This window comes from Euprymna scolopes, chromosome 33 (genome assembly GCF_053919585.1).
Source record: "Euprymna scolopes isolate OS-2025 chromosome 33, ASM5391958v1, whole genome shotgun sequence".
Classification (NCBI taxonomy): Eukaryota; Metazoa; Mollusca; class Cephalopoda; order Sepiida; family Sepiolidae; genus Euprymna; species Euprymna scolopes.
Window position 1 is genome coordinate 79,509,650 of NC_136514.1, and position 20,765 is coordinate 79,530,414.

At 35.3% G+C, this 20,765-nt stretch overlaps 2 protein-coding genes across 33 annotated transcripts in view; both read left to right on the plus strand.

Moving 5' to 3' along the window:
- Positions 1-20,765, plus strand: part of LOC145258313 (myocyte-specific enhancer factor 2C-like) — a 180,777-nt gene that overhangs the window by 101,416 nt on the left and 58,596 nt on the right. For all 32 annotated transcript variants that reach the window (XM_080116388.1, XM_080116382.1, XM_080116375.1 and 29 more), the window contains exon 3: positions 7,692-7,760. In XM_080116388.1, the coding sequence (XP_079972514.1) occupies positions 7,707-7,760 (54 nt within the window). In that variant the 5' untranslated portion in view covers positions 7,692-7,706. The remainder of the gene's footprint in view (positions 1-7,691; positions 7,761-20,765) is intronic.
- Positions 187-543, plus strand: LOC145258066 (uncharacterized). Its single transcript, XM_080115793.1, has one exon. It carries the CDS (start codon positions 187-189, stop codon positions 541-543), a length of 357 nt encoding a protein of 118 aa, XP_079971919.1.

Here is a 20,765-nt window from a genome sequence, read left to right on the forward strand (position 1 = left end):
ATGTTTTCTGCAATGTCATTTGACGCTTTCGGCGACCAGTCACCAAGCATCAACATTAAATTCAGAACAGATGGAAAGCTGTTTAACCCAAGGAGACTGCAGGCTGTGACAAAGATGAAGGAAGCAGTGCTGAGTGACTTTCTTTTTGCTGATGACTGTGCCCTCAATGCCAGAAACGAGTGAGAAATGCAAGACCAGATGAACAAATTCTCCACAGCCTGTGACAACTTCGGCCTCACAATTAGCACCAAGAAGACCGAAGTTATGTTCCAACCAGCTCCCAGAAATCTGTATCATGAGCCAAGTATCTTAGTCAAGGGACAGAACCTTCAAGCAGTTGAGGCCTTCACCTATCTGGGCAGCACTCTATCTCAGATAGCCACAATCAATCTCGAAATCAACAACAGAATCGTCAAGGCAAGCAGCGCATTCGGGAGACTCAGAAACAAAGTTTGGGAAAGGATAGGAATCAGCATTGACACCAAGCTGAAGGTTTACAGAGCAGTTGTCCTCACCACATTGCTCTATGGCTCAGAAACCTAGACTACCTACAGAAGGCACGAAAAAATGTTGAACCCCTTCCACCTGAGATGTCTCCGAAATCTCTTCCATTTCAGATGGCAAGACAAAGTCCCTGATACAGAGATCCTGAAAGTGCTAGTCTTCCCAGCATAACTACTACCATTCGAAAGCTCCAACTGAGATGGGCAAGTCACGTCTCCCACATGCCAGATGAAAGAATCTCAGAACAACTCCTGTATGGCGAGCTGTGCCAAGGCAAGGGTTCAGTCGGAGCACCAAGAAAACGCTTTAAGGACAACCTCAAAATCTCCCTCAAAAACTTCAACATCAGTACCGCGTCCTGGGAATCGCTTGTATCAGACAGTCTTCACTGGCATCACCTCATCAACAAAGGAGCTGAAACAGCTGAAGAGAGAAGAACCCTCAAAGCTGAACAGAAACGTGCAACACGCAAAGCCAGAGCAACAAGCTCTGTCCCCACAACACCTGCTCACCACTGTCCAATTTGTGGGAGAGCCTTCCATGTCCGGATCGGCCTTACAAGTCATCTCCGGAAACACAAAAACAATACTTCTACTCACTGATGTCATGGTCATCTTCGACTTCGAAGGACGAACACACACACATTTATAAAATACTGTTATCATATTTGGGCTGATGAATCTCTGTCCCATTTGACGGTTCTTGATAAGATACAGAAATGTGATTTGATTCCCCCCACCCCCACCCCCACTAGTCTTACTTTTTCTCTTAATTTTTCACAGACGGGATGTTGCTAGTCTCAGTCTTCTCTATAAATAATATTAAATGTCGGGGCTCTACATTGCGAGTGAAACAGTCGCATTTTTTAGTGTTTTTTCAAAATGGCGACTAGAAATAATGAAACGCTTATCTTTTGGCGATTGCATTTCTTTCACTGACAATCTTCCAAAGCTCACTACTGAGTGAAAAATTATCTTTTCAACATTTTTTTTCTTTTTTTTTTTTTAAATAAACCGAACAAAGTTAAATTATTTAAACAATAAAAGTTTAATACAACAATATACTTTTTTTTTTTCAAAAGCTGTTTAAAAAAACATCTTCAATTATCAACATAAAATTTGTATATTTAGAATTACACTTATTAAAAAACTATATAGAAAAATATTTATGATGTGCATAGATGTCATCTTCTAAAAATCATGTGGGTTTGGCTAGTAAACAAAAATATTTAGTTGTCAAAGGTCAATTAAAGATAAATGTGTCCATAGAGCCCTGTATGTGTTCTTCAGAATTGTCTGATCTATTCCCTGCTTCCTTTGTTCCAGTTCGTTTGACTCATTGATCTAGTGGTCTTCATCAATTTGCTGTATTGATACCTCATTGTAATACAGCTTCCTATTTCAGCAGCTTCTTTCCAAGAACTGCAAAATTGTGGAACTCTCTTCCTGCTGATTGTTTTCTTCCTACCTGTAGGCTTGTTTTTCTTCAAGACCAACAGACATCTTCTGGTTTTGCGATGATCGTCTTTCATTCTTGTTAGCTTACATCAAGTGGCTTCATGTCTTGTCTGGAGTGATTTCCACTAAAAATTAAATAGAAAAAATGTTTCTTATAAGGATATTAGGTATCCCAAATCAAAATTTTTATTTTATTCATATCAAATCTTTTGATGTGATCACTTTAATTTTTGCAAAACATAAACAACTAGCAAAGGTAATCACGCTTCACACGGGATTTTGCTGTACGTTTGGGAACTTGCTTTGCAGGCACCCTTGCAGTAAGTGGATGTTGTAAGATCAATTATCTCTTAAGGTGTTTAAAAAATTTTTAACTTCCTCCTGAAGTGACTGAAATCAGACTGTGAACTTTAAAGTAAAAAGTTCCAATCAAAGAAATTGAAACAATGATAAAGAATCACAATGATTAACATTTGGTCGAGAGGATCGGGCTGGAGGAAGGTGATCTGATTCAAATTCACAAAGAAGTTTGCCAGCACCATGGTGGCAGCCCCCGGGGTGGTTAACCTCAACTTGGTGGGCACCATCCCTAGGTGGGAGAGTTTATTAAGAGGCACATTAAATATTTGACCTTGAAAAAGGTTTGGTCATGATCGGTCCAGTGGTAGGGGCAGTAGCAGAATTTTATACACCCATAGACACATGAATGTTACTACATTATGTATAAAAATAGTACCAAATTTATCTTGGTAGCACAACTAGCCACCAAATTGTGATTGTTCAAAGTTTGTTAATCGTGTGTGTGTGTATGTATATTACAAAGGAGTCACCACTTATCAAGGCCTGGAGGTCACTCGAAGATAAGGGTTAATAAGCCTACTGTGGTCAATGTGACAATATCGTAATAATTGTTAGTAGTAGAAATGTGGTAAATTGGATTACTTAAGGGGAACGGCTTATCAAGAACTTGTTTACGTTGGCCTTGAAGACGACCACATTGTAGTCAGCTTGAAAGCAGGCACAAGAAAGAGTTCCACAGGTGTGCAGTTCTAAGAAAGAAACTTTGTTCATGGAATTTATGATTAGGTTTAGGCACAGATAAAGAGTGGGTGAAATTATTGATAGTGTTTTCAGCTGGATGAGTGTTTCTCGTGGAAGTTTGGCGAGGCAGGGGGCTATAGATTGGAGCTCAGGTGTATTACTTGACCGACATGTTGAATACTGGTGGTATTTGAATGCACTATCACTGCTCGCTGTTATGTCGCATCATGATCAAATGGATGCTGCAAACTGGAAGAGAAGATCCCTATTTCTTTTACTGCGTCAGAAACTTTGTGTTAGTGAGTTTGTGGATACCTTATGCATTTGACGTCTCTGGTGATTTGACATCTCTTGTAATGTGTTTGAAGATCCAAGAGAGTAGTAGACTAAATGGATACAAGCACTATAACTGCATGTTGATAGGCAAGGATCGACTGCCTTTGGAGTCAGCTCAATCCATCCCATGTGAATGGTGTTATAATTTTACAGTTAACCTGATTGACTGGCATCAACCTTTTGGGCCAGATTGCACTGATAGCAGCCATGAGTTGCTTACTCCAGTCAGAAACACTTGTACCACATACATATTGCAAACTAAATGGTCTAAGAGAAAAAAAAAAACAGACTGACATGGATGTTCAGTATCAGCCAATGAAAATCATTCCAGCAATCTCACGGTATTTAAAACCTTCACCCAAATACATTTACTTCCTGGACCAATTGGGACGACCAAATCCTAGAAATGAAAAAAGATTTATTTGAATCGGGCCACATGATCAATAGGTCTTGTAAAGCAACATCTATCAATGGACAAACCGAAAAAGCTCAGCAGACAAATGATTGTCATTTTGATGGAACTCATCACTATTGTCCCATCTTCAGAGCTAGTTCAGCCATCAAAATAAAATACAGCACAAACTATATTGCTGCATATCAGAATGATTAGTGTTAACGCATCAACCGCTGTCAAATAATTATCTAACACAGCTTAAAACAGCGCAATTAGAAATTGACAGAACGTATGCCAACGATCCACTCTAACTGGAAATCAACATAAACTACCCCGAAACTAACACCATCTTTTAACTTTTAATCTATATAATATTTTTATTAGTCTATCTGTCTGTCTGTTCCATTTTTGGTCCCCTGACAAAAGGAGGGTGGACCTCTAAATTCACCCTTGTCCATTCATCTGTACGCACTTTTCTCAATAACTATGCCTTGGAATTTCTTGAAATTTTGCACAAACATAAACATGATATGAATAAAAAGTAACAGAACGGATTTTCCGGGAAAACTCCTTAGGGGTGCCTTTTGGATTAAAATGGCTAAAATTGACACTTTTGTGCTTAATTAGATTTTTATAAAACTTTCTGAAAAGTTGTAACTAACTGATTTCTATATAATTTTGTTTGTCTATACTTTGTGATAACTTTTGGGTGTGCCCCAGAGGCTCTTTCAGGGCTAATAAAAACTCTCCATTTGTGGGACTATTTTACCATATTTGTCCAAAATTTTCTGTGAATATTTATTTAGCAGTTTTGCATGGTGCAGAAATCAAATTTAAATATGTTAAGGCTTTGGGGACTTTTGGGGTTAAATGGGGGGGATTGATGAATTAATCATTTCTTTTTTTACATTGTGCAGAATTCAAATTTACATATGGTAAGGCCTAAAACTGCACCATTTATTAATTTTCACATTTTTGACTTTGGGGGTGGCGGTGGGGGCAATGCTGAACTTAGTCATTTTTTTATGCCTCGTTCACTGTGCACTCACGGGGAACCATGCATGCTTCACTTGTTTTCTCTGAAACTACTAATACGATCTGCCTTAAATTTTGTATGGGCCTTAATTATAATTAACAAACTAGGTATTATAGTATCCATTCTGTGCACAATTAAGGAATTAATAAGGATTAGTATTTAATGCAGAAATAAGCACAAATCTCATCATATTCAACCATTAATTTGGCATGAAGCATTTATTCCAAGTCAACGGGCTATAACTTTAGATCGTTTTTAATGGCCAAAAAGTTTAGTAACAACATTATGTTAATTAAAAAAGAAGTTTAATAACAACATCATGTTAATTAAAAAAAAAGTTTAATAACAACATCATGTTAATTAAAAAAAAAGTTTAATAACAACATCATGTTAATTAAAAAAAAAGTTTAATAACAACATCATGTTAATTTTAAAAAAAAGTTTAATAACATCATGTTAATTTAAAAAAAAAGTTTAACAACATCATGTTAATTAAAAAAAAAAGTTTAACAACATCATGTTAATTAAAAAAAAGTTTAATAACATCATGTTAATTTAAAAAAAAAGTTTAATAACAACATCATGTTAATTTAAAAAAAAAGTTTAATAACAACACCATGTTAATTAAAAAAAAAAGTTTAATAACAACATCATGTTAATTAAAAAAAAAAGTTTAATAACAACATCATGTTAATTAAAAAAAAATTTAATAACAACAACATGTTAATTAAAAAAAAAAGTTTAATAACAACATCATGTTAATTTTAAAAAAAAGTTTAATAACAACATCATGTTAATTAAAAAAAAAGTTTAATAACAACATCATGTTAATTAAAAAAAAAGTTTAATAACAACATCATGTTAATTAAAAAAAAAAGTTTAATAACATCATGTTAATTAAAAAAAAGTTTAATAACATCATGTTAATTAAAAAAAAGTTTAATAACATCATGTTAATTAAAAAAAAGTTTAATAACATCATGTTAATTAAAAAAAAAGTTTAATAACATCATGTTAATTTAAAAAAAAAAGTTTAATAACAACATCATGTTAATTAAAAAACAAAAGTTTAGTAACAACATCATGTTAATTAAAAACAAAAGTTGAATATATCTTAAAATAATAATCTCCTAAACTTTTGTGTTATTCACTTTATTTGAAAGCATGTAAATGATCTTGTTTTTAATTGCCTTCCTTTTTGCTACTTCCAGTATTCCTATTTTCATCACCTTTTCCCCCTTTTCCAATTTCCCCTTTCTCTTTCTATCTCCCCTACTTCCTAACTTAAAATATACCAAACATGAATACTGTAACCCTTTTCCCCTCCCCCATGATAAAACTCATTCATGTTCTGCAGAGCAGAGGACAAAAACAACAAAATCCACTATAAAACAACCGAACCAAACACTACAAACTAACAATTGAAGATATAGTTTGAAGAATCAAAACCTTCTACAAAATAACAGGATTCGGCATTAAATAACCCGAAAAGGGTTGATATGCTGTAAAACAAACTATTTTCCTGATGACTCTGCGGAAGGATCGACTTGACCTCTATGCTCCTTTCAATTGGATCGTAATGTACTTTCCTCAACAAAAGTGATAATTTTCTGACTAATATTGATGCATATAGGTTTTTCTTGGATGACATTGTAACAGCTAGTATAAACACCTGTGCGTGGATTGGCTATGACGAAAGGCTCTTAATTGATCGTTGTCAACATCCGATGGCCAACCACTATGCTCATTATCTTCAAGACTCTCGTCGCCACCACAAAATTTCTTAAACCACCATTGTGCTGTGCATTCAGTAGTGGTTTCTGGACCAAATGCTTTGTTGATATCACGAGCTGTTTCAGCAGCTTTTCGGCCAAACTTGAATTGAAATAAGAAAATTGTTTGAATTTGCTTTTTGTTTTCATCTTGTATTCAACTTTCTGAAAATAAGACAATTGTTTTGAAATGATTGTAATTTAAATGATTAGATAGAGCAAGAAACTTTCTTCAAAATGATATATAAAGTAAATGTATTATAATGAAAACTTACATCATTTGAAATCAAAACTAAAACTTCTGCAAGAACTTCTCAACCTAATACTTTTCTTTTTTTTTCTTTTATATTTTATATATAAAGCCTTCCCTCCCCTAATTTTGTGATCAAATTTTTTTTTTTTTTTTTTTTTTTTTGCTACAAACTTTAAAATATTAGGTGAGTGTTAAAAATAATATTTGTAAAGAATTTTACTTTTAATTATTTTATTTTATTTTTTTTTAATTTTATTAATCCTGAAATATATTTTTGTAGTCATAAATAAAGGAGGTGGAGAACCTCTTACTATCATAGTCTGAAGGTCTAATACTGCTACCGAAAGCATCGGGTCCTAATTTAATAGATAATACTTTCAAATTTTTTTTTTTTTTTTTTTTTTTTTTTTGCCAGGGAAAAAGTTTGATTGCGCCTCTCTCACACTCTGGCAGCTGGTTCAGTATAATAATAATAATAATATTAATAATAATGATATTGATAATGATAATGATAATAATAATAATATTAATAATGATAATAATAATATTAATAATGATGATAATAATATTAATAATGATGATAATGATAATGATAATAATGATATTAATAATAATAATAATAATAATATTAATAATATTAATAATAATAATAATATGAATAATAGAGGATAAGCAAAAGAAAATTTACTGACCTAATATGAGTGCTTTTTGTTTTCACTTTTCTCCTATCATAATCATCTTGGAGTTACACTGAATCTGGTAATGTAAGTTTTATAAGTGTATCATGTGTCGTTTCTGACTTTTAGTCAAGTGCACACATTGATGGCGTTTTATTTACATAAAAGATTTTTTTTTTAATTTAAAACATTTTTTTTTTTTTTTTTTTTTTTCCTAACAGGTGTTACAACACACAATGGGTCGAAAGAAGATTCAAATAACTCGTATAAATGACGAGCGGAATCGTCAGGTGAGGACAACTTTTTATTTCTTATTCTCTGATTTTTATTGCAGGTGATTATTTGGTAAAAGTACAGAATGGTTAACGTTTGAAAACTAAAAAAAAAAAAAAAAAAAAAAAATGGTACATAAGGTATATAAAACACATTAGAATTAAACTCCCTCAAACCCATCTAGTTTAAAGGTGTGAGAATAATTTGTAAGATTTTTTTATTTCATACTTTTATTTTTTCGATAAGGAAGCCTACAGTTAATGGTGGCTCATTTTTGCTCACCAACTAGTAGAAATTGTCTTGTTTATTTTGCTTAAACCACTTTCTTTTTCTTTTTTTTTTTTTCAATTTTTTTTTTTTATATATAGTTTTAATTTTTTATATTCGTTTTAGCAAGCTAATATACAAGAAAGTCTATTAATACAGATCAAGAAAAACTGCAGAGAAGTTAGATTGTGGAATATACCTTCTTAACAAGGGGTGTAGTCATTCAATTAGTAAGAATCCAGGCCGATGTCTCACAAGTAGGATTTTGCACTCGCTAAAACTGTCAATCTACAGCAGCTCATCAAACTTTTATGTTTGTCAACTGTTTCATGAATTCGTATGTGCCAATCGTTCACATTTACAGATTCCTCATGTTAAGAATAAGCAGGTTTGAAAACACTTTTTTAAAATCATGGCAAGCTGGCCTAATGGTTATCGTACTTGGCTTGCTGTCTAGGTTTTGGTTTCAATATCAGCTCAAGTATTTTTTTTTTTTTTTTTTTACTTACAAGAAGTGAACTGTTTAGAAAAAAGCATAATATTCGCATGCGCATGTCTCAGTTTTTTTTTCTCTTTTAAGGAATTTAAAGTTATTTTTAATACTGGGAAACGCCACATACATACAGGCGTGCAGTTCTAAGAAATAAACTTTGTTCATGGAATCTACATTTAGGTTTAGGTACAGATAAAGAGTGGGGGAAATTATTGATAGTGGTTTTGGCTAGATAAGTGTTTTTCATGAAAGTTTGGCGATAGGGGTACCATAGACTGAAGCTCAGTCGAGCACTTACCATGAAAATAATGATAAAACAGAGGCAGGCTCGCAACATCTCTTCTGTGGGAAAGAGGTTGCAGGAAAGAGAAAAAGGTATACCCCACCAGGCTACGAAGTCTATTTTGAACTGTAAAGACAAGATAAGCTGCTTCTAGCAGCTCCTGGCCAAATGTGGCATCAGTACTCCATCATTGGCCGTACCTGGCTTTTGTATTGGTAAAGAACTGCATCAGGAGTGAGATATCTTCTGGAGTGGTAGAAGGATCCCACCATTTTGCCAGCAACCTTGGCAACAGATTTGATATATGTATTCCATTTTATATCAGGAGTAAAGGTCAGCTCTAAAGCTTGTCAAAACCTGGAATCTCCCCAAGATAGGAGCCATTCATTTCAATTGATATCAAATGGGGATCAGAGCGGTGATGATGTAAAGATAGGAGCTTGGTTTTAGATGCATTAAAAGTAACCAGCTTTCCCCATCACACCACATGCTCAAGATCAGAGGAGAGAGTCACAGAGGACTTGATCATTTACGGCCTTTGATGTGTTGCCATAGATGGTAGTATCATCAGCATAAATGTCAACGAATGAGCTTAGAATAATCTTAGGATGTCATGTAAATCAGGAAGAGCATTGGACCCCTGAAGGACTCCAGCATTAGTACTGTGAGCTTCTGATTTCTGCCCATCAACCACTACTCTTATGAATCTATCCGACAGAAATGATTTATACCATTAGCAATACCAGCCACCATAACGTTCGGCGCTGGACAAGGCGCACACTGCTACTTAATTTGACACTCATAGTTTTTTAAATCAGTAATAAGTACATTTCTCCTACATCCATCAAAATAAAACTTATATAACTGGATTCACAATAAAATTTACTTAAAAATGGTATTTTAATATTTTTGTTGTGATTTGTGACAAATTATCCAAAAGCACCTAATGTGTATAACGTGTATATATTTATGTATGTTGCTATATAATCGCCTAGTGTTCTCGTGTTTGTACGTATCAATATATTCATAGATCCAGGTTAACAGATATAACATTTACAACAAAAAAAGATGGATAATCGTTCTCTGGGGATTTAGCATCGAGAAACAGATCTGGCCATCTTTGGATTTGTTTGACACAAATAATAAGTACATTTCTCCTACGTCCATCAAAATAAAACTTGTATAACTGGATTCATAAGAAAATTTACTTAAAAATGGTATTTTAAATTTTTTTAGTTGTGATTTGTATATTCAAAAAAATTGCTATTTAAATCCGACTATTAACGATGAAACCTGTCAGCATAGCATGCCCGCTGACGGTAGATGACTTTTTGCAAATAAGCGGTCAGGGTATGTTCACATAAATACTCATAGCGGAAGTTGTACCAGTCGTCGATGTTTCTAGTTGTTTTAGCCAATCAGGGAAGAAAATTGTCTTTGCTACGGAATGTGAACATAACATATACGTCTTTCCAGTCAAAAGGTAGAATATCTCAAAGTTAACGCTTTGTAGTACAAAGATAAGTAAAGATAGAAACTGTTCAAACGCTATTTAATAGTGAATATATTAATTTCTTTTGTCTTGAAATTTGAAAAGAATTGGATAAAAACTTTTTATGCTAGAGTCGTTAGAAATACTGACGAACAATTATAAACATGGGAATTCTTGTGTGTCATCGCACACATAAAAAGAAATCTGTAAGCACGTGTTTGTTAACTAACTTACGAACAAAGTATTCATTTTATTTTTTGTTATTATTGAGAAAACAAGTTTTTAATTATGGACAGGAAAAGAATATTTAAAAAAAAAATAAATAAATTTGAAAAAGAATAACCGACAATGAACGTTGTTTTTATTTTTTTTTTGTTCTTGGTTTTAGAGTCGCAAATAAAACATCTCAAAGTTAATGCTTTGTAAAATAAAAATAAGTAAAGGATAGAAACTCTGTTCAAATGCTATTTAATAGCGAAAATATTAATTTCTTTTGTCCTAAAATTTGAAAAGAATTGGATAAAAACTTTTTATGCTAGAGTCGTTAGAAATACTGACAAGCATTTATACACGAGAATTTTTGTGTCATTGCGCACAGAAAAAAATCTGTAAACACGCGTTCTTCAACTAACTTACAAAGTATTCATTTTATTTTTGTTATTATTTAGAAAACATAAATTTTTTTTATTATGGAATATTATGGAAAGCAAAAGAATATTGAAAAAAAAAAAATTCTTTGAAAAAGAATGACCGACAATGATCACATTTTTAAATGAGTTAAAACGCACTTTTCCAATTAAGTAAAAGAATAACTTTTATTGGGTTTGTTTTACAATCCACAGAGGTATGAAAAAGTGGTCAAAAAACAAATAAATGCTATTGGTACTCTTCTACCTACCTTGATAAATTTTTAACGTTGTAAATGTTTATTCTGTTTAAAAAACAAGTAGTGTCGAGCGTTACATGAGAACATGAAAAAAATGGCTGCGATGTCTCCTGAAGTCTCAACAATGACTTAAAAATAAAAAATTATACAAAATAGTGGTAGAAACTTACCCAATAATTACACAGTAACTTGAAGCCGTTGAAAATGAAATTTAATTATCCTAATAAGTTTAATGTACTTGAAAACATAATTGTAATCTGTTCAAAATTTCCTTTCATTTAATATGCTACAAGCCATATTTTGTTAATTTCTTTGAATCATGTCCTGGTAGCCATCTTGGATTTCCTGGTTGCCATCTTGGATTTTTTCACGGTGTAATGATGATAAAGTCCATCAGAATAACATTTTACATGATGATAAAGTCTTATCTCCCATTTTTTAAACTTTTTTTTTATGATGCTTGAAGCCGTTAAAATGAAACTTAATTTTTTTTTTTTTTTTTTTTTTTTTATTCAATTTTCACCCCAAACAAGGCACAGTGCCACTTTGAAGCAGGGGGCTACTATTAGGGAATTAATTAGCGGGGTCATTATGAAGGGAGAAGAGTAGAAAGATGTTTGTTAACATTACACTTGAACTTCTGCATATCATTGCAGTTGGGAAAGCAGAATCCCGGAAGGGAGTTCCAAAGACCCGCAGTTCTGGGGAAGAAACTATTGGAGTAAAAGGCTTTCTTGCACCTAGGGATCTCCACTGTAAAGGGATGAGACTTAGTAGCTTGTCGGGTTTGTCGGGGGTAGTTACGTCGGGGAGGTACAAGTGTTTGCAGTTCGTCAGAGCATTCACCATTAAAGTATTTGTAGAACAGGCAGAGGGATGCAACATCTCGTCGATGGGACAGAGGTTGAAGCCCAGATGACAGTTCAGGACCTATCAGGTTTGCGACTCTTTTTTGAACCCTGTCCAGGAGTGAGAGACAAGCAGCAGATGCACCAGCCCAGATGTGACAACAGTACTCCATACATGGGCGAATGGTTGCCTTATAGAGGTATAGGATACTGGCAGGCGTAAGTAGTTTTCTAGCACGGTAGAGGGAGCCAACCTTCCTTGCAGCAGCCTTGGCAATGCTCTCAATGTATCTATTCCAGTTCATATTCCCTGTAAACGTTAGGCCGAGGAGTTTAAAAGAAGTACTTTCAGGCAATGTGTTCTTGGCCATTGCTATTGGTGGTAGAGAAGGTTTCTTGTAGTTATTGAAGGAAACAAGCTTAGTCTTAGCAGCATTGAATGAGACCAACCATTTTTGTCCCCATTCCACTACGGATTGGAGGTCATCCTCTAGTGTTTCTGCCATTTTCTTGGATATGTGTTCATTTGTTTTCCCCTCATATCTGTTATAGAGAGTGGTGTCATCGGCAAATATACCCATCTCCGAAACAATATTATCAGGGAGGTCGTTTATGAATATCAGGAACAATAGAGGTCCAAGGATAGACCCCTGAGGCACTCCCGCATTTATGTCATATTGTTTGGATGTACGTCCGTCGAGGACAACTTTGATTTTTCTATTACTTAAGAAGGATTTAATTACGTTATGAATTCTTCCAGTGATTCCATATGATCTAATTTTCCTTAGAAGACCATCGTGCCATACCCTGTCAAAAGCCTTAGATATATCAAGGGCCACCGCTCTACCCTCCCCTGTTTTATCCAATGAACGGTATATACGTTCAGAAACTACAGTTAAGATATCTGCTGTTGAACGGGCTTGCCTGAATCCATATTGTTTGTCAGTCAAGAGTTTAGCAGCTGTTAGGTGCTGGACTAGGGCTTTATTAACTAAGGACTCAAATATTTTGGCGAAAAGCGGGAGGAGGCTAATGGGGCGATAATTTAGTGGGTCAGTTCTTTCACCAGAATTCTTGAAGACTGGTACCACAGAGGCGGTTTTCCAGCAGTCGGGAAAACAAGATTCGTTAAGGCATTTATTGTAAAGTTTGGACAGAACTGGAGCAACCTCGGCAGAGCATTTTTTTAATAGCACAGCCGGGATGAGATCTGGTCCACATGCTTTAGAGGTGTCTAGGTTTTTTATAATAGCATGTACCTGAGAAGGGGTGATTTTCAAGTCGTCAAGTGTGGCGTCTGTTCGCAGAGGAAAATCAGGGAGTGAGTGGTGTACCGAGTTCAGTGTGGAGTTTGAGGCAAACCGACTGGCAAGCAGATTAGCCTTGTCAGTTGCCGTGCAAGCAACCTCATGATTGTTTGTTAGTGGGGGAATAATTGACTGTCCATTATTAACTACGCTGTTGTAGATTTTCCAAAAATCCCGGGTTCCTAATTTCTGTGCTTCGATGCGCTTTCTGGTGGTTTCAGAGTAATCTGACTTAGCTGTGTCTATCACTCTCTTACAATTATTTCTAGCTTCTATAAACTTCTGTTTATTTGAGCTGGACTTATGTCGGTTGAATCTGCGGAACGCATGTTGCCTTTGACAAATGGCAGCTGCACAAGCAGAAGTAAACCATTGGGGGGAGTGGGGCTTGCTATAGTATTTCCGTGCGGGAACATGTGCTTCAATAGCAGTTTTGAACCATTCAGTTGTCTCATTTGCACACTGTTCCGCTGGAAGAGTAAAGATATTTTGCCATGGGGCATCTCTGATGAGCTCCCTGATGGCTTCCCAATCAGCCTTTTTGTAATACCTCGTTGTTTTGAGTAGTGGGTCTTCAGTTTTAGGGCGAGAATTTAGGCTGATTTCTACCATTATCACAGCGTGATCAGCATTCCCGAGTGGGCTATGGGCATTTGTTGTACAGTCATTGGGAACTGTTGTCAGAAAGAGATCTAGAAGTGAGGCATGTTGATCGTGCTGGTCTGGGAAACGTGTCGGAAATGTAACCATCTGAGATAGGGAATGAGATATAGAGAAGCTATATGTGGCGCTACCAGCTACGTCTGTGTGATTTGAGAATCCTAGCCAGTTACTGTGGTGGACATTGAAGTCACCAAATACATGTATTTGTGCGCTAGTATCGAGGGAGAGTGCTATATCTATGCTGTCTGAGACTTTGTTTATTAGGGTACAGTCTTGGTTTGAGGGAGAGCGGTAGAGAAAATATAAGTAGCTAATATTGTGTTGCATATTTAGTCTGAAGCACATAAAGGCCTGGCCCTCTGATTCTAGTTTTATTTCTCTAGTTAGGGGGAGGGTGTTTCGAATATAGACTCCAAGTCCATGCATATGTCTGTCCGAGTCCTTACGGTAGAGTGGGAGATAACCAGGCATGCTAAAGTGGTTAGAGGGTATGGAGGAGTGAAGGTTAGTTTCACTTAATGCTAAGATATCCGGGGTGTTTACAAGGAGAAATGACTCAACATCATCTAAGTTAGTTCTAAGCCCGCGGATATTAGTAAATGCAAGCCTCAAGGGAGGAGGCAGGTTGGTTTTCTTTGAGTTTGGTCCTGGTTTAAACGTAACTTTTGCTTGAGCTGTCATTTCATTTTATTTTATTTAAAAGTTTCAGTTAGGGTGGATGAGTGAGGGGGTGCTGGACAAGTAGTTGTGCAGAATACCAGACATGCAATACAAGTAGACCATCAGCTGTCCTCACCCACAGGATTGTGGCCTCGGGAAAGCCCACCGGGGATGAGTGCAGGGTCCCTTTCCATGCGCGACATGGCACTACAAACATCCCGATATTTTACAACTGTTGATGGAGCAGCCGCTCTAAGCGCTACCAAAGAGTTAGGGCTCCTGTACTATCAGTCGGAAACAGCAGCCAGGAACTGTCAATCCGGTACCCTCAATCCATTAGGCAAAGCCAGCCCAGTCCAACTGCACTGACATATATGGCACTGAAGCACCCCACTGTGTCCAGTTTAGGGGGATGGGATGTGGCAGGAGTGGGGAAAAGCGGCGTTCATTACCCTAGTCAGGAAACAAGGTCAACCACTGGGTGATTCAAGCGAGTCCCTGTGATAGTACCTCTACGCCTGGCCAATAGGCAAAGAAGGAGTATGAAAGCCGAGCGATAGACAGAGTCTATCTCCTCCTTAAGCAGTTTAGGTTTGCCAACCGGTGATTTGTTTGAGTCACCAGCTCTAGGAAGGTTGTCGTCCAGGACTGAAGAGGCCTCCCTCCCCTAGGTTTAGTTTCAGAGTTTTCCTTCTCCTAGACGGATGGCCTGGGAAGACCTACGGGTCCATCAGCTCCGAGGGGGTTCGCCCCGCGCCTGGGTCCTAATCCAGGTATTTCTGCGACCCCGCATGGGTAGTTAATATTTATTGGTTATTTAGGTTAATATCTCCTGGAAAATCGGGCATTTAGGTTAGCTTCTACAGAAGATTTTCACTCCTCAAGTGTGGTTTAAAAAGGGCATTATTATGCTGTCCATTTTCATTTATACTGAGAGAGGGCATACGTAAAAATTCATGCAGTGGAAGCAGTTAAATTTGCTACAGTATTGGATCGAGAGAGTCGAGTTGATGTATGGTTAGATATAGTTTTGTAAGTTTAGCAATGTATGGTTAGATATGGTTTAGTAGGTTTAGGAATGTATGGTTAGATATGGTTTAGTAGGTTTAGGAATTAGGATAAAGTGCTAGAGTATGATCTACTTTCTATTAGAAATTCTGATTTGGTGCCCAAACCGGACATTTAGTAAGACTGAAAGATTAGATATGTTCAGTATAGAGACAAGAGAACATTTGAAATGGAGTACAGTTATACCTGATAGATATAGGTTATTGCATATTCTGTAAGTATAGTAAAAGTATAGATGGATGGATAAGTAGTATTGTATACGAATGCATGGAATTTTAGAAAATTTGAGTAAGTTGCCTTTAGACTACAACTAAGGAGAATGACTTCGCCTTTCTCTTAATATCCGGAAGTTTTTATTTCAATGAGTACCGGTTTAGTTTGTGTAATAATTATTGCAATACTATCTCTTAATAAAGAGATATTAACGGTTACTGTTCATTATAGATTACTTTAAGTCAATGTATTGGACTAAGGCTAGTAAGTATTTACTTAGAAGCTTGGTTATGGGTTGGGAGTTATAATCGGGAGCATGCCTAGGAAATTTTAGGTGTTAATGGGTATCGATTTGCGAGTTTGTTAAGGTCAAGGGCGGAGAGCAAGGACCCATCTAAGTTACGTGAGACGGATTTGTTTAGTGTCAACTTAGGAAGTAGAGCAGATTTGATTTGTTAGTGATCAGGAGAAAGAGAATTTAAGTAAAAAATAATAAGGTTTGTCATGCAAAACAGACAAGGCAGTCATCTTGGAGGTAAAGTATCTATAGGAGGTACTTGCTTAGTATACAAGCAGCAGTATTTTGTAGTTTGGAGAGGAATTTTAGGTACAATAGTTTCATGACTTATTGCAAAAGTCCGTAGTCAAGGTGAGGGACGATGTACTTCTAATATTGAAACTGGATTTTTCTAATTTTAAAAGTAGTTGACTAGAGTGTTATTAAGTGTTCTACTTTGCTTAGGGATAGAATAAAGATTTAAGGTAATATTCAGGGTGATATAAGCAGTTTCATGAGGATTGGATATATGATCATTGGATGTTGAACTGCTCAGGAGGATTCTTGTATCAATTAAGAAGGATGTCTTGGTGATATAAGATTTGAGAAATTAAGAGTCTGGGGATACAGAGAGCTTTGAGCCGATGAGGATTCAGTATAGGCGATTGTATATAGGTAACAAAGGTGGTTTAGTTTAGTACGCACGTATTGTACATATTAAGTATACTGCTTCAGTTCAATCCTCTAACGCAAAGGAAAATCCGTTTGCATTTCGGTTTGCAATTTTGTCAAGAGGGGAAATTTAAAAACAGCTTATCTAATTGTTGATGATATCAGTTTATAGACAATAGTATAGACTGATAAATTGTTGTGTAAGGCATAAGAGCCCCTCATCTTCAGATGAGATGATGGATCACGAGCATAAGTTCGGAGCAGGGATCCGGAAAGGAAATGGACGTGTACAAGCAAGGGGGGGTCACTGATGTTTATAACTTTTTATTTTTTTATCTTAGAAAAAAAAAAAAAAAAAAAAAAAAAAAAAAAAAAAAAATTTTTTTTAATTTTTTTTTTTCGATGGCTGATTATATTAAGTATCGTACTTAAATAAAGTTTTCATGTCCTCTAAATAACTTAGCATAATTTCTTTTTTTACCGAGTTTGTCTTTACTATAGCATTGACTTATTAATTAAGTGACATGGCATTGTAAGCGACGAAATAGTCTATTTAAGTGAAGAAAAGTTAACGGTTACAATATGCCTGAAAATGGAAAGAATATTAGCTTTAAATTATATGCGAACAGTTAGGAATTTTTACTTAGCTTTGGTTTTTTTTCTTGGATACTCGAGGCTAAAAAGCATGGTGGTCGTTTGTTTCACTTGGCCTCATACGGTCAAATGGCACTTGTGGTACCAAGATGCTATCTAATTAGGGAGACGGTGTGGGCTGATTTAGAGGGAGGGGGGTCACTTAGTGAAAAGTGTTCCAGTTGGCGGCGCGACATAATTCTTTACATGTGTATCGTTTTTAGGGGTATTAATGTTAACAATTGAATACGCGTTTCAAACAAATATGATGGAAATAAAATATTAATAGATATAACGTAAAAGTAATGGCATAAGTAACGTACAAGGTGAAAAGCGGAAAAAACTGAAAAGGAAATGTGCAGTTGAAAAGTACAGCTTTAGGAAATAATTTAAATAATAAACTTACGGTGCGTAAGGATTCGTTGAAATAAGTTTTAACCGTCGAGAAGGAAAACCAACAATAAATTGAGAATCATAGAGTTTTAGGTTTAATTCAATAAATCTAATTATTTATTCAATAAATCTAATTATTTATAAATTATGCTAATTAGTTTAATGTACTTGAAAACAATTCTGATCGGTACAAAATTTCTTTTAATTTGATATGCTACAAGCCATAGTTTAATAATTTCTTTGAATCATGTCATGGTGGTATCTTGGATTTCTCGGTCGCCATCTTGTATTTTTCATGGCGTGATAATGGCAATTGATAATGTCCATCAAAATAATACTTCCTATGTGATAATAAAGCCTTACTTACCATTTTTCTTAGCTGTTTTTATGTTTCTACTTAAAACTGTTAAAATGAAGCTGAAATATGCTAATTAGTATGGTACATCAAATCTGTTGCCAAGGCTGCTGAAAAAATGGTGGGATCCTTCTATCGATCCAGTAGATATCTCACTGCTGATGCAATTCTCTATTTATATAAGAGCCAGGTATTTCCAAGGATGGAGTACTGTTGCCACATCTGGGCAGTAGTCGCGTAGGAGATATCCTTTTCTCTTCCCTGCAACCTCTATCTCACAGAAGAGATGTTGCAAGTTTGTCTCTGCTTTATCGTTATTTTCATGGAAAGTGTTCAACTGAGCTTCAGTCTATAGTCCTCCCTCGCCAAACTTTCACAAGAAACACTCGTCTAGCTGAAAACACTATCAATAATTCCCCCCACTCGTTATCTGTGCCTAAACCTAAACATAGATTCCATGAACAAAGCTTCTTTCTTAGAACTGCACGCCTGTGGAATTGTCTTCCATTTTCCTGCTTTCCAGCTAACTACAATATGGTTGTCTTCAAGTCTAACGTAAACAAGTTCTTGATGAGCCGTCCCACTTGTTACCAAATTTCCATAAACTAACGATTACTATATTGTCCAATTTCTACTGTACACTCTTTAACCCTTATCCTCGAGTGGCCTCTCTGGCCTTGATAAGTGGTGATGCCTATGTAAAAAAAAAAAAAAAAAAAAAAAAAAAAAGTTACCAAGTGAGATGGTCGTTAATAATGCCAACTGAGACTTCATGGTATTATATGTTCAAACTTTTATCATAATATCTTAAAAGATCTGAAGATACAGTTTTTTAAAGATGGGTTAAGTCTATAATTTGTGCAAATTTCCTACCATTTTCAGTCACAAGCTTATATGCATTTGAATAGGACTGACTTACGGCAAAATATTCAGTGAACCACACATTTTTTTGATACTTGAAATAGTTATAACTCCAGTTCTAATGAGCCGATTTTAAAAAACTAAAGATATTATTTCTTTGTTTTTTTTTCTGCTCTTTTCAATAATGCTTGATTTGAGTTTATTCAATCTAAAGAAAAAATGGTGTGGTATTGCTAATGTCATACCCTATGAAAGACCTTTGATATGTCAAGAGCAATTGCCCTAGTCAAGAGATTCACTAATTCTATGAACTATAACTGTTAGCACATCTGCTGTAGATCTAGCAGAACCATATTGCATGTCACTAAGAAGGTTATTTTTGCTGAGGTAGTTGACTACTTCTCTATTTAACCGATTCCAGCAACTTGCTCATGACGCAATTAATCTCCTGACTACCATGTCTCCTTCTCCCCTTACGTTGGAGAAGGAGACATGGTAGTGGGGATCTACATTGGAAGTTGGAGTTCTGGGTTTAATCGTGTATTTTTTCTGGAGATTGTAGATGCTGGAGATTTTGGGATTTGTGGAACAGGTTGACAGACTTGGTAGAGCAAGTCAGAGAGAGAAAGTAAGAGAGAAAAAGGAAAACTTTTTTTGTGGCACATGAAAAGTTAAAACTGTAACAATTACCCACTAACATGGCATCGAAGCCCCACAAGAAGCTACTGCATTCGTTATAAACCATCCTTCGTGTATGATTACTATTTCTTGTTAATTTCACTGTTATGTGACAGCAGTAGGGCTGTGACAACAGAATATTCTTTTCATTCTTTTGGCTCTCGGGTATATATCTGACACAGTTAGACACACTTAATCAACCGAGAACCACATCCGTCTATATAAAAACATAAGATATTGACGGATATATACTCAAAAGTCAAAACAATGAAAAGAATATGCTGTTGTCACATCCTTAGTGATCAGTAGTTTAAATGTTTACCGGTTAAATATTTACACACACACACACACACACACACATCTACTGTTTTATTTATATAGATTAAAATCTTATATAGTACACACACATTGCTCTTTATTATAGAGTGGAAGATACCATTAATCTGGCGATTTTAAATATATAAAAAGTTCTCAAGTTTAATCACTCATTGTGGTATTCATGAACTTTAATCCATTTTTTCTGAAATTACCGCTTTGTTAGGATTGTATACAACACAAACAATTGTTCAAATCCTACCTAAGGTCAAAGGTTATCTGACTCGGATAACTTTGTAGTTCTGTCAGTTTTTGTTTATTTTTTATTTGCGATTCTCATAACTTTTATCATTTATGATCATCGATTTCATCAAACTGACATATTTTTCATCTTTTTTCCTTTGTTTTTTTTTTTTGTTTTTTTTTTTAATATCGTTTTTTTTGTTTTTTTTTCCTTCTTTTTTTTCCCGTTTGTCTTGTTTTTTGTTCCTTTGCTGTGGCTGCACATTACCACATAAACTTAGGTATATGTTCATATATTTGTATATACAGGATTTACTCCTAAACTAATTCACTGATTAGGATTTTTTTGAAAACACCTGTTTAGGTTGAGTAGTAGAGATAATGCCTCCACTTTTCAAGGAAAAAAAAAATTAAA